At 35.5% G+C, this 12,712-nt stretch overlaps 6 protein-coding genes across 6 annotated transcripts; 4 read left to right on the top strand and 2 right to left on the bottom strand.

Moving 5' to 3' along the window:
* Positions 1–1,894: 1,894 nt before the first annotated feature.
* EV154DRAFT_496865 (chaperonin 10-like protein) lies at positions 1,895–3,334 on the top strand. The gene has a single exon (XM_051600203.1). It carries the CDS (start codon positions 1,958–1,960, stop codon positions 3,260–3,262), a length of 1,305 nt encoding a protein of 434 aa, XP_051461487.1. The 5' UTR covers positions 1,895–1,957; the 3' UTR covers positions 3,263–3,334.
* A 175-nt stretch (positions 3,335–3,509) lies between these two features.
* EV154DRAFT_458543 (fork head domain-containing protein) lies at positions 3,510–5,340 on the top strand (the record flags this gene model as incomplete). The annotated part of the gene is made up of 4 exons (XM_051597450.1): positions 3,510–4,055; positions 4,122–4,530; positions 4,594–4,741; positions 5,051–5,340. The coding sequence occupies exons 1-4, from the start codon at positions 3,682–3,684 to the stop codon at positions 5,338–5,340; spliced, it is 1,221 nt and encodes a 406-aa protein (XP_051461488.1). The 5' UTR covers positions 3,510–3,681.
* Positions 5,341–5,509: 169 nt separating this feature from the next.
* Positions 5,510–6,662, top strand: EV154DRAFT_548638 (uncharacterized protein; the record flags this gene model as incomplete). Its single annotated transcript, XM_051604816.1, has 10 exons — positions 5,510–5,583; positions 5,636–5,673; positions 5,732–5,770; positions 5,828–5,846; positions 5,904–5,961; positions 6,037–6,055; positions 6,132–6,152; positions 6,209–6,417; positions 6,484–6,538; positions 6,613–6,662. The coding sequence occupies exons 1-10, from the start codon at positions 5,549–5,551 to the stop codon at positions 6,660–6,662; spliced, it is 543 nt and encodes a 180-aa protein (XP_051461489.1). The 5' UTR covers positions 5,510–5,548.
* Positions 6,663–6,730: 68 nt separating this feature from the next.
* Positions 6,731–7,889, top strand: EV154DRAFT_496870 (small subunit of acetolactate synthase-domain-containing protein). Its single transcript, XM_051600204.1, has 3 exons — positions 6,731–6,819; positions 6,903–7,424; positions 7,517–7,889. Exons 1-3 carry the CDS (start codon positions 6,793–6,795, stop codon positions 7,826–7,828), a joined length of 861 nt encoding a protein of 286 aa, XP_051461490.1. The 5' UTR covers positions 6,731–6,792; the 3' UTR covers positions 7,829–7,889.
* Positions 7,890–8,383: 494 nt separating this feature from the next.
* EV154DRAFT_50862 (cytochrome P450) lies at positions 8,384–10,826 on the bottom strand. The gene is made up of 9 exons (XM_051601532.1): positions 10,279–10,826; positions 10,145–10,217; positions 9,956–10,074; positions 9,715–9,880; positions 9,280–9,626; positions 9,129–9,215; positions 8,950–9,069; positions 8,581–8,890; positions 8,384–8,520 (listed from the first exon to the last, which is right to left on the bottom strand). The coding sequence occupies exons 1-9, from the start codon at positions 10,531–10,533 to the stop codon at positions 8,402–8,404; spliced, it is 1,596 nt and encodes a 531-aa protein (XP_051461491.1). The 5' UTR covers positions 10,534–10,826; the 3' UTR covers positions 8,384–8,401.
* Positions 10,827–11,654: 828 nt separating this feature from the next.
* Positions 11,655–12,437, bottom strand: EV154DRAFT_414052 (uncharacterized protein; the record flags this gene model as incomplete). Its single annotated transcript, XM_051595588.1, has 3 exons — positions 11,655–11,926; positions 12,012–12,194; positions 12,254–12,437. 3 exons carry the CDS (start codon positions 12,435–12,437, stop codon positions 11,655–11,657), a joined length of 639 nt encoding a protein of 212 aa, XP_051461492.1.
* Positions 12,438–12,712: the final 275 nt, after the last annotated feature.

The raw sequence follows: 12,712 nt of genomic DNA on the forward strand, positions 1-12,712 counted from the left end.
CTGTTGCAATAATGAAATCTACCATGGTAGTTTCAGACATGCCCATGAGCTATTTTGACAACTTTAGTAACGTGTTATTTTCTACTACTTTCATGTGAGTATGTACCTTCATGGCATTATCAGATACCCAAGAATGCAAATCCATATTCAATGTGTTGAAGACAAAAGAGGAAGAAGAAAAAAAAAATAGTAGACTTTTTCTAATTCTGCGCGCAGTTTCAACGTCACAAGTTCTGATTTTTGACAACACAGCAGATAATTCAGGTATGTAACATACTTTGGGCTTATGATTTGACCTGTAAGACAACAATTTCAATCAAATGTAAGGCAACCTTTGATAAATAATTTATTTGCTCTTGTATATATATGGCGCATTTCTTTATGTAATATGTACCTTTTATATTGCTGAAAAGAAAAAGTTTTGTTAAATAAAGGGATCACGTTTGATGATAGTCTACCCATACTTGTTTTTTTTCAAGAGAACAATTCTTATACATACATGTTTAGACTGAAAAAAAAGAATGACACCACCTGGGCTTAAAGTGTTCCCGTATGTAAACAACTTTTTTTTTTGCAGGCTCAAAACTACTGATCCGAAGAAAAGACTGCGTAGGATCACGTTTAAAAAAAATGTCTGGAACAAGGAAACGAAGTTTCGAACAAAAGAGCATTGAGATATGTGGACGACGCTTTTTTGTTTTACAGCGACAGAGAGAAAATACTGAAAAGATACTTAAACAACTCCAGTTGTAGAAACCCCTCTTTCAGTTTATCTAAACAGAAAGAGGCCCGCAGTTTCACGGTAGATATTTAAATATATATATACTTGGACATGCAAGCAGATAATAATGAAGTTGATACAGTACTATACGAATTTTTTCTAACGGTTTGAAAGTAAAAAATTAGACAGGATCAATTGGAAGAAATGCTTTGAACAAGATTATCTTGAAAAGATGGCATTAGTATATTCTGCTTTGCCCAAAATACGCATGTTATTTCTCCAAGAAGTGGGGAACCTTGCTGCTACGAGCTTTGTTCAATAATTCTTTTCACCAAGTTGCTGGACAACGATAATCACACAAATAGGAAGAGTGTTATATTGTTCAAAAATGTTGGTGCATTGTTGAATGATTTGATAAAATTCCTTTTCTGCAAAAGGTCTCAATAGTATTTATGACCATAGGAGGCAAATCAGTTTCAAGACTATAAGGAGTATACAGGATAGCACTAAATTTTTTTGATGTATAAGTCCTAGAAGTTCAATCTTTTTCTTCTTTAACAATTGTTGCAGTTATGACACTAACAATTCGTATATCAGTTAAAACGATCTTTGTTGATCAAATCAATTTTAAGACAGTATATAGTTGGGACGAAACTCTTGGTCGTTTTCGTCTAAATATTTTCTTTGCAAAATAGGAGCGAATCTTTTTACATCTTCACTGTGCATTTGACTTCATATTCATTTCTAACAGAAAAAGCGTATCTCTTTCAATTTTACGCGACACTTTAAATTTTAAATCGTGCACGACTTTCAATTTGGCAAAAGCTGTGCAGCAATTTTTATCATATCAGGCAAAAATTATTTGAAACGCCCCCATGATTCGTATGACGAAACACCTTCATCACATCTTTAACCGGACTATACCCGGATGCATGAACAGAAGTATACATGTTCTACCAATAGTGCCTTACAAAAGGAAAACCACTGAATTGAATATGTCTATTATTTGCTTTGAAAAATTAAAAAAAAAAAAAAAATTGTAAACACAAATAAACGTTACTGATTTATCAATAAAACGAATGATACAACGTTGCTTATTATTTATCAAAAAAAAAAAAAAAAAAAAAATCAAAACAAAAATAAAACAAAAAAGTTCAATGACTTGTGTTACGTCTTTCCTTTTTTTTTTCTTTCAACTTTTTGCCATCCTTAAACAACAAACAATTAAAAAAAAAAATGGATTCTCCTCCTACAGACGATATAAAACATACCGCTGATCCATATGTAATAACCGAAATTACACACGAAGAAGAGATATCGGATAATCATTCAATGAAGCACACGCAAGAAACTGTAACTAAGGCTATTCCTGTGATCGACTACTACGAAAATGAAGTCTACAGCAAGGAAATCCCCATACTTATGCGTGGTATTCAATTGGTTAAATACGGAAACTTGACCGAATCTCTTCAATACAGTGAAGGTATTCCTGTTCCCAAATTAGATCATAAAAAGTCTCAGATACTGGTCCAAGTCAAGGCTGCAGGCGTGAACCCAATCGATGTAAAAGTAGCCAGCGGCAACATCAAATTTGCCACTTATGCCTTGTCTTTACCCACTGTCATTGGTGCTGATTTTGCTGGCTTTGTCGTCGATAAAACTGATAAAGTGGTGGATTTCGATATTGGTGATCATGTTTGTGGTACACAGAGATTTCCTTTCACTTCGCACGGGACACATGCAGAGTACACTTTAGTTGACATTCATGATGCTACCGTAGCTAAAAAGCCAAAAGCAATCCCTTTTGAAACGGCAGCAGCAGCAGGTGTAGCAGTCATTGCCGCATACAAAGGTATTATAGAACAAGGTTCTATTGATGATGCCAACAAGCAAGAAAAGAGAAGTATCATTATAGTAGGCGCATCAGGTGGTGTAGGAAATTACGCTCTTCAGTTGTCGAGATTAATCAATCGAGACAACACAGTCATTGCCATTTGCAGTGCCAAGAATGCAGACATTAATCTATCTTTTGGGGCAACTAAGACTATTGATTACAACAATAAAGAGGAATTTGAAGAGTTTGTAAAGGCTAGTGAACATCAAGAAGCTTTCGATATTATTCTCGATTGTGTTGGCAGTAACGAGTATTTCGACAAATTAAGCAGACTGGTGAAAAAAAAGGACGGAGTCTATTGTTCTACTGTTGGGCTGCTTGAATATTTCGGAAGCCATGGTAAATTCTCTTTCTCTGCTGCGCTCAAGTTGTTATGTAAGATAGGTTACCGAAGTATGACTTTAAATGGTCGATACACCGTTCTAAATACACTCACTGGCAATTCCTCTGATATATTAAAGAAAAAAATATTGCCCATTATCGAGAACAAAAGACTTATTGCCCCGATCGTGACTGGACATAGTACTAAAATTGTTGCGCCTATTATCAGTAACAATAGCATAATCCCTTTAAAATATGCACATGAAGCTTATAAAAAGATATTAACAAATCATACCTATGGCAAGATCATACTCACCATTGATTGATGCTCAAAAAATGAAATAAATAATAATAATAAAAAATAATTACTGCGTTTTCATGTGCGTATTAATTAAAATGTACACTTTCCCAGTTATACCGCATGAGTATTGTTTTTTTTTTAGTTGATTGTGCCTGATTTTATGTGAAACGAACACTCCGGTGCATTTATACAGAGAATCCGGACCGGACTTATCCCAAAGTGCCAGGGATCTTGCCAACTCATTTTAAAAGCCACGAGCCTCCTCTTTTTCACACTTAACCCTACTCCCCTTTATTCTCTTTGCACACGGTCATAAAGGATCTTTACTAACGTGCACGAGAAAAAAAGCGATACCAGTATTTCATAAACTTTGATTTTAAAAAACAAAGCAGAAGAAAAAAAAAAAAAGAAAACTCATGTATATATATAAAACCTACAAACATAATGACTTCGTTTAATTCCACCACAGCAACACCTTCAGCAGTTTCTGAACTCGTGAGTGCAACCAAAGAAACCAATTTACAGGAGCCTATTGTTGCTTCGATAGATTCCGGACCAGTACAAGCATATGCAAAGCTAGAAGGAGATGACTTTTGCTATTACATTCGTACATTGCAAGTATCTCTGGGAAGAAAAGTAACCAACCCAGATAATGTCGATATACCATTAGGAAATACGAAATCTGTTTCACGACAACATGCGAGATTGTTTTATAATTTTTCTTCACAACGCTTCGAGCTCAAGGTGTTTGGTAAAAACGGAGCGTTTGTAAACGAACAATTTGTCGAAAGTGGTATTACTGTCCCTTTAGAAAATAAGTATGTTTAATATTTCATTGTACTACTTTTAAAACAAAAAGGCTAACGAAACAAAACGTGGAATAGAACAAAAATACAAATTGGTGAAATGGCCTTTGTGTTTCTATTACCAAAGCCAGATACGGATACTGTAAATACAAATAATAACACATCGCCTCATAATAATGATAATAACTTTGGTTATATATCAACACCTCATCAACTTGAAAAAAATATTAAAAACACATCTGCAGCCCTAATACAATCCTCTCGAGCGCAAGATTTGGATGATTTCGACCTAAGTGATGATGATGCCAGTGAATCCTCAGAACCAAACCCATACAACAACAAAGATATCAAACCGCCTTATTCGTATGCCTCTTTAATCGCTCAAGCCATAAATTCATCAAAAGATAAACGCATGACCCTAAACGGTATCTACAATTACATCACAACAAATTACCCATATTACCAAATGGCACAAAACGGGTGGCAGGTATGTTTTTTTTTTAATATTTATAAATACAAACCAATGATTGTCTGACAATGGTTTACACAGAACTCAATTCGTCACAATCTGTCTTTAAACAAGGCTTTTGTAAAAGTACCACGTGGAGAAACTGAGCCTGGAAAAGGCGCGTTTTGGACAATTGATGTAAACGCTGAAACACAATTCACAAACGGTGTATATAAGAGGAATAAGAGAAGTGGCAGCATTATATCTGAAAACATTAAAAAGAAACCAAAGAAAGATACCATGACTAAAGTGACCGCAGACTTTGAAAATAGCGAAGAGGAAGAAGAGGAAGAGGATGAACTGGCTGAAGAGGAGGAGGAAAAGACTTCGGTAGAGGAAGAAGAGGAAGAAGAAATCACACAATCATTATCAGTGGCGGACAGTACAGTTGAGAAGATGACGGAAGAGAAAGAAGTGACTCCAGCCCCAGTTGTAAAAGAGAAGCAAAAAGAGCCATCAACATTAGTGAAAGAACCTGTTGCAGCAACAGGTACTGTAGTCGATGTTACCAATAACAACAACAACGATAATAATACGAATACGAATAATAATACACAAGAGGCTCAGGCTCAATTACAGTTACAACTTCAAAATACAATTCGACAACACTTGTTAGATCCAGTACGTTATCCTTTACCGCCTTCCATTGCTCAATTATTACCACAAGCTATTGCTCAGTTACCACCTCAATTAGCAACCCAATTATCATCCACACTTCAAACAACCATTAAACCAGCACCTGAACCAACCGCTGCTGATGAACCTCCTGTCACCCAAACCGAAAAATAGTTCAACCCTCCCCTCACCCACATATTTCCCCTTTTTTTTTTATTGTCCAGTGTATAAAAATAAATCCTTTTTTCTATGTTTATCATCATGATGACGATATAATAGCGTTTTTTTTTATTATTTTTATTATTATGCCCGACCACATAAAATTTTTATATTTGCCGATTCTGTCATCTCTCTTTTTCTTTTTCTTTCAAATCATACAAATATGAGTCGTCAAATTGCTTCCAAGATAAAATTATGGTAAAGACGATTGTAAGATGTTTTGATGATTTTATTTTGAACTTTTGTTTAGCTGTCAGGATATTACCAAAATTAAAGTTGACGCTATTGGTAAAAAAATAAAATAAAAATAAAATAAAACAGTATGGTCACTAATGAACTTAAAAAGTCAATGCTGCTAATAATTCTTTACTCGGTGGTGGGGGAGGTAAATATGATGTTTTAACCAAAGTTGATGGTAGATATTAACGAGCCTGAATCATAGTGGACGGGGCAATCCATAGGTATATTACAAGTAATGGTTGAATTCAAATGTCAATATGTCTGATTTTTTAATTTAGAGCGGCGGGACCAGAATTACTTAAAGAATGCCGTACCTTGCATGGATGTGATGATGGAGTAAGAGATAATGAATGCCGACTCCAATCTTAGTACATCATGGACTAATTATTCTGCTGTAATTTTTCTTAATAGGATGCAAAAATTACCAAAGGTGAGTCATTTATTAGAAAGCCTGATTATTGAATAATAAGAAAAACTTTCTTTAACTAATTTGCCTTATATGATAGGCTACAATTTGCCGGCCAAACGTAAGTTTCTTTTTTGTTTATTCGTAAACAACAAACACATAATATTCGCCTTATAGATGTCATACACACCGTTGGCCCACAATCCGAGAAACCCGCTGTATTGGCCAGTTGTTATAAACGTTCGCTTGATGTACTGAGAGAGAATGGGTTGCGCTCCATTGCTTTCCCATGTGTTGCTACAGGTGTCTATGGTTACGATAATGAAAGAGCTGCCAATGTTGTCCTGAAAACTGTCCTTGCGGAATTAGAACAGCACCCAGATAAGGTAAGTCTCCTTTTCTTATGTCAGCTAACTATTTGGACACGTTTGCTTAATCATTATTACGATTAGATTGACAAGGTTATATTTGTTTTGTTTAATGAAAAGGATAAAAAAATCTACAAAGGTTCATGAATCAATGCAATAATTTTGATATGGTTATTAACTTTTTTTTTTTTTTTTTGCACGAAACATTGTTAGATCTAGTCCCAAAGTACTTCCCGGGTGCTTCAACAGAATATGCAGAATAGATTTATTTGTTTTTTTAGCCAATTAAAGCACAACATGATAATGAATCACAATTATAAAACACCCGCTCGTTTTTTATTTTTTTTTTATTTTTTTTTGTGTCAAATTTGTTTTTATTTCTTACCAAAAATTATGTTGCGTTCAATAAGCCGTAGATTTGTAAGTTTTTATCCACCATCCCAGCGGATGAAATTTCTTACTAGGTTTTTTTTGTTTTTTTTTTGTATATACACATATAACAGTACAGTAGTGCACGCACACCTTCGCCTTCCACATCTGCCTTGTCGTTCAAAAGTCATATCCGACAAAAGAAATTTGGTCCTGTTCCCACTGCTGAAGATGCCGTGCGAAATATATTGCATAATACGCCGGGAGAATCTGAACATCAAGTCGTGCGACATACACTTAGTTGTCTTGCACAGAACGAGCCCGGCGTTTTAAGTAAAGTTTCGAGCGTCTTGGCCAGTAGAAATTTCAATATCGAATCTATGGTAGCTGCAGACACAGAGATTCCAGATCTTTCACGTATGACAATTGTATTTAAAGGTGAAGACGTAAAAATAGACCAAGCAATGCGTCAATTGGAAGAGTTAGTTCCTGTTTGGGCTGTGTTGGATTATACACATACGAGATTGATTGAAAGAGAGCTATTATTGATCAAAGTGTCCATCCTTGGATCAGAAAATTTAATTACAAAGTTCCACAACGAGGATGGTTTAGAGGACCAAGCAAAACACGAAGAGGATGATTCAGAGCCAGATATTGTATGACACCCCCATTTTTTTTTATATATTTTAGGCAAATATGTAAGAGGGACGGTCGAATTCTAATGATGTCATGCCAATTTATTTGTTAGGCCTCACTTGAAAAATCAGCGGCTACTGCTCTTCGGGCTACATTTGATCATTTACGCGCTGTTAGTGAACTAGCCAATTTGTTTGAAGGTAATATTGTCGATGTTTCTTCTGATTCTGTTGTGGTTCAAGTTTGCGCAAAATCAGATCGCATCACATCATTCATAAAACTGTGTAAACCTTTTGGTATTATTGAAGCTGCAAGATCCGGAGTCATGGCACTGCCTCGCGCGCCTTTGGATGATCCCACTGATATAGATGGCCAAGAAGAAGAAGACGAAGCTGTTGATCTTACATCGCTTCCCCCTGGTTAAATTTAACACTATAATAAAATCATTTCAATATCTTATTGTACAGCTTTAAACAAAAAAAAAAACTCTTGTTTCCATAAAATGTGTTAGTGTTTCGATAGAACTAATTTATTTATTGGTGTTTGCAGTTAACTGTCAGCCCATGATTTACTTCGATATGAGTGTGATTCGGATTAATATACGTATTGTAGTGATGTCAGGATGCTGGTATCACTACCAATTACTTTATTCAGGACAGACTAATAGAGAGGCTCAATGGATTGGCAAGAACACATATGTTCTCCCAGGATTAATTTATATAATCAGAACCATCATTAAAAGTGGTAATATCATCATCGATATTCTGCATTGTTTTTTGATTCTTTTCCTCGGCAGTTGGCTATCGGCGTTTTAGTAGTAGCATGCCCTGATAGTGAAGCATATTTTATGAAAAATAAAAATCGATCATCCTATGAAAATAAAATGATGTGGCATATCAATTGACGTAAACACTTCTCTTAGACTAATGTGTGAACTATCACGTAATTCTAAAAAAAAATACGTTTGAAAAAGGATGGGTGAAAAAGTATACGATTTTTAATATCTGGATTTGAAATTCAATTGAAGGTCTTTGGCCACAACAAAAAAGATGCCTTTGGTAATCACTTCGTCTTCATGGATGGAGTCCTTTGGTAAAGACCAGGTGTATTTTCGAACTACAAATTAAAAAAATATATAAGCCTAATCTGATTGTTTTAAATTATTCTTAAACTTACGTAGCATTGAAAGTACCACTTTTTGCTCCTCTAAACTAAATTGCATGCCTATACACTGTCTTGCTCCATTACCAAACGGAATCCATGGGTTTCCAAACTCACCCGAAATTTTTTGTTCCGCTTCACCTCCTGGCCTAAATCTATCTGGGTTGAATTTGTGAGGTTCGTCCCAAGTAATTGGATTTCGATGCGTATTGTAAATATCAATCAAAAGTACTGTGTCCTTTGGGATAAACACATCGCCCAAAGTACAGTCCTCTCTTGCTTTTCTTGCAGATGCAACAGGAACGGAAGGTTGGATTCTTAATGTCTTTTTTATGATAATTAGTTCTGTGTCTACTTGATTTTTTGTTGTGAAAAGGTTCGTACCTCTTTGATCACCATGTTTAAATACTTCATCTCTTTGGTTTGTGCGCTGGTAGGAAGCACATCTGATTTTGAATTTCCTAGCACGTTTACTACGTCTGCTCTGGCTTTCAGTTGTATGTCCTAGTCTCAGTTAGTACAATTACACGGAAGGTTTTTTTTTTTTCAGAAACACAACTTACGGGGTTCACAGCCATATGATACAACGCAAATGACAATGCACCCGTTGTAGAGTCATGACCTGCCGAGAAAAACAGACACAAGTTGCTCTATAAAGCCAAGAATAAACAAAAAAGCACACTTCAAAATTAGAGCACTCTAATTTTTTTATACCTTTAATTCTTCGTTTGTCATGAATGTGTTGTTATCGTTTTCATTTTTCTCGTTTTCCAAGAGCAAAGTCAAGATGTCTTTTTCAGATAAATCCTCTTTCTTTTCAGCAACAACTATACCTTCATCTTCATTCACTATCCTTCTTTTTTCTTCAATCATATCATCCATGAGCTTTAGAAAACGATCACAATCTCGATGGATGAGTTTTCGCTTGGGCAAAAAGTTTAAAAAGTGACGTTCCAAGACCGGGAAAAAGAAATAGACCGGATCCTGCATACCCACAATGATATTCTCATATGTTCTTAACCATTCGTTACTTGGGTCATTCAATGCATTGATATCAAATCCTGCGTTTTGCGTTGCGACGGGGGAAAGTCAATACAGCTTCACGATCAACCTTAATATATATATATATATATAAATCTGGTTACATACCAAATCCTGCCAACGTTAATGCATTTAATGTCAAACGCTTTAAAACATCTCCTATTTCTATACTTGTTCGCATTTCAATGCTCTGGTCAATGACTCCGAACATCTGGATAGTTAGTCTCCCAAACACTTTGTGGGGTATCACTTGTTGAAATGCTGGATTGGCAATCTAGGATTTTTTTTTTAAAAAAAAAAAATTAAAAGTTTACATTTAATTTCTTTCTACTTTATATTTCTTACTTACTTTTCGATGCCTTTTCCAATCTTGATTTTCTAAAAAAACCATGTTTGGACCCACTATAAATTTGTTTGGCAGACTACCTTCTCCACCTGATATAAACACATCTGCTTTTGGAAATTGATCTAAAGTGGGGGGAAAAAGTATGGTTATTCAACCCAAGTTTCATGAAAGTTATACTGACTTGTCCCTTACTTTGTTTGAGTAAAATTGATTTGATGATTTGAGGGTTTGTAATATAAACAGTCCATCCCAATCTCGTTGGTCGCTAAAGTTACCCGAAACCATTAATAATATGACTTGTGTGTTTATAAGAATTCTCTTCTTACAGTATATAAACCTTGTGCTTTAGACAATATTGGCTCTACAAGTCTTCGACTGTATTGAGAGATAGGTTCACGTCGCAACAAGACATTCATCATTTGAAAGTAATTTAAAAATGGAATATGTCTTAATTGTCTAGGGGGCCGAGATACTTTTCGATACGTCCTATAAAGGAATACGGCTGTCATTGTAACAGCAACCCATGATAGGTTCTTTTTGTGGCGAACAAATATTTTCGTGTTTTCTAACCAGTAATTCATAAATCAAGGTTCAAAAAAAAAAAAAAAGAAAGAGAAAGAGAGAGAGGGAGAGGGAGAGAGGAATTCCTTAAAGATGAACAGTGATAAACAGTTATCTGCCTGTTCATGCAACACCTCCCTAACATGAAGCTGTTTATTTTGATCGGCTGCAAGTTCTTTTTTTTTATTTTGTTACAATGTCTTTCTCAAAGCCTGTTTTTGGCAGATCGTTTCGGTAACTTTAATTTTAATTGGGACCATTCAGCCAAGCACTTTTTTTTTTTGCAGCTTCTTTTCTCTTTTAACCCTTTTGTCGATTTACCTGTTGGCTCATTGTATAAAGTTGCAATCCAAATAATTTATTAACACATGAACATGTAGTAGAATGGTGGGTTCTATGCATCCATAAATTTACTTCAGATTAGACAGACAGATCAAAATCTCTTTTTAAAAGTAATGTTTCATTTTAACAAAGTGTCCAAGGTTACGCCTTTCTTTTGTAAATAAAGTTTAGAAGAGTCGACCATGTAACTTCAAGTTTGTTTGGCCAAATAACAACATATTATTCCGCTGATAATTTCATGGCTTTTTTATCCCACAAATAAATGAATAAGCTGTCATTTTCATGCAACTTATAAAATATGCACGAAACTCACCCCCAGGACATCTTTAGAATTTTTATGGATATTTCATCTCATACAGTATTGTGGCTATACCTTTTGCAGGCGTAGTAGATGTATCCATGAGAGAACCGGGTAATGTAAAAAGAAGAAAGTCGGAGCAACTAAACCTAAAGATCACTAGGTGATAAAGTGTCAGTGCCCAGTGGAACTGCTGAGTTCTCATTATATGCACTTTAATGTTGACACAATGGGATATAATGAACACGTTTTCCCAGATATGCAAAATGGATATCATACTGTTATGGATAATGCTTAGGGCGGAAAGACAGTATTACCATAAAAGTAAAGCGAAACATCTTTTTTTTTGGCTGTAAGAAAGTTCTTTTTTCCGGGGGTGGATTAAAACATTTCCCGCCGGTTTAACCCGTCACTGAAAAAAAAACTATGTGTCATATATGCATTTATTTTAGATGTTTTTACGGAAAAAAGGATGGAATGGGGAGGGGGGGGGGGAAGTGTCTAAGAGGATTGTTTAACCATTTTTGATTCGTGCTTTGGAGAGATGGAATCAGGAAGTTCGAGAACAGCTCTTAATTGAGCATCAGGTTGTTCTTTACGAGTTTTACCCTCATCACCAACATACATGGATACAGTAGCGGATGCCATTAAAACTGCGATTGTAACAGCTTGTGCATACATACGGGCTTGAACCACCTTTTGTTGTGTTGTAAGATACTTGTTAGAGAAACTATATCCTAGCGCACCCACCATCGAAGCGGCCCAAGAAACACCTATTAACCATAAACGTAAAAAAAGACATACGTCAATATTCTCTCATTTAAAACCCTTCTTTCCCTTGCTTTAATCCAAACTTACCAATAAATGACCAACGATTGTCGTTTAAATAACGTAATGATCTGTCGAATGTGGATAAGTGTTCATCAGATACACGATCTGAACGTAAGTTGGCAAGCATCTCTTCATCAGTGTAACCAAGCACATCATTTTCATATTGAGAAACAGCTCTATCAGAAGCAAACAAGAAACCAGCAGTGGTAGCTATGATAGATAATGAAGGTAAGTAACAAAAATCAGATACAAACTTATATTTGTCTTACTTGATACAGCCATGAGTGATTGCATAGGCTTGCTCAAAGCCCTGAAATCTGGTGATCTACGGATAGTGAAGGCAGTAGCAGCAAGACCCAAACCAAGACCAATGGCAGCACCCTTGAGACCACTTTCGAAAAAGACCTTTTCGGCAGCCTTTTCTTGTTGTGGTGATAAAGTTTTGTTGGACATTTTTTTCTGTAAAGTTTGTATTAATAATAATAATGAAAAAAAGAGAGGAGGGGGGAGGTAGAATTAAAATGAACCGATTTATACACAGATACTTTTTTTTTTTTTTTTTTTTTTTTCAAATAAAAAGTGTCCGGGCCGGACAAATGGATTGAAAGTGGGATGATTTATAAACAACTGATTTCACAGGGCCAACCCTTGAGTCTGTTATTCGTATCCAATCGTAACAATGGAATTCCCAGATTTGTCATCTGCGTCTCAAGCTGATTCTTTTTAAT

The sequence above is a fragment of the Mucor mucedo genome, assembly GCF_025094135.1.
Source record: "Mucor mucedo strain NRRL 3635 chromosome Unknown EV154scaffold_13, whole genome shotgun sequence".
Lineage (NCBI taxonomy): Eukaryota > Fungi > Mucoromycota > Mucoromycetes > Mucorales > Mucoraceae > Mucor > Mucor mucedo.

Coding starts and splice junctions, on each gene's coding strand:
- EV154DRAFT_496870 (XM_051600204.1), top strand. CDS start 6,793: ATGTTGCGTTCAATAAGCCGTAGATTT. Junction 6,820..6,902: donor GTTCAATAAGCCGTAGATTT/GTAAGTTTTTAT, acceptor CACATATAACAG/TACAGTAGTGCACGCACACC. Junction 7,425..7,516: donor ATGATTCAGAGCCAGATATT/GTATGACACCCC, acceptor TTTATTTGTTAG/GCCTCACTTGAAAAATCAGC.
- EV154DRAFT_50862 (XM_051601532.1), bottom strand. CDS start 10,533: ATGAATTACTGGTTAGAAAACACGAAAATATTTGTTCGCCACAAAAAG. Junction 10,075..10,144: donor ATCAATTTTACTCAAACAAA/GTAAGGGACAAG, acceptor CCCCCACTTTAG/ATCAATTTCCAAAAGCAGAT. Junction 8,521..8,580: donor AGTGGTACTTTCAATGCTAC/GTAAGTTTAAGA, acceptor TTTAATTTGTAG/TTCGAAAATACACCTGGTCT.
- EV154DRAFT_496865 (XM_051600203.1), top strand. CDS start 1,958: ATGGATTCTCCTCCTACAGACGATATAAAACATACCGCTGATCCATAT.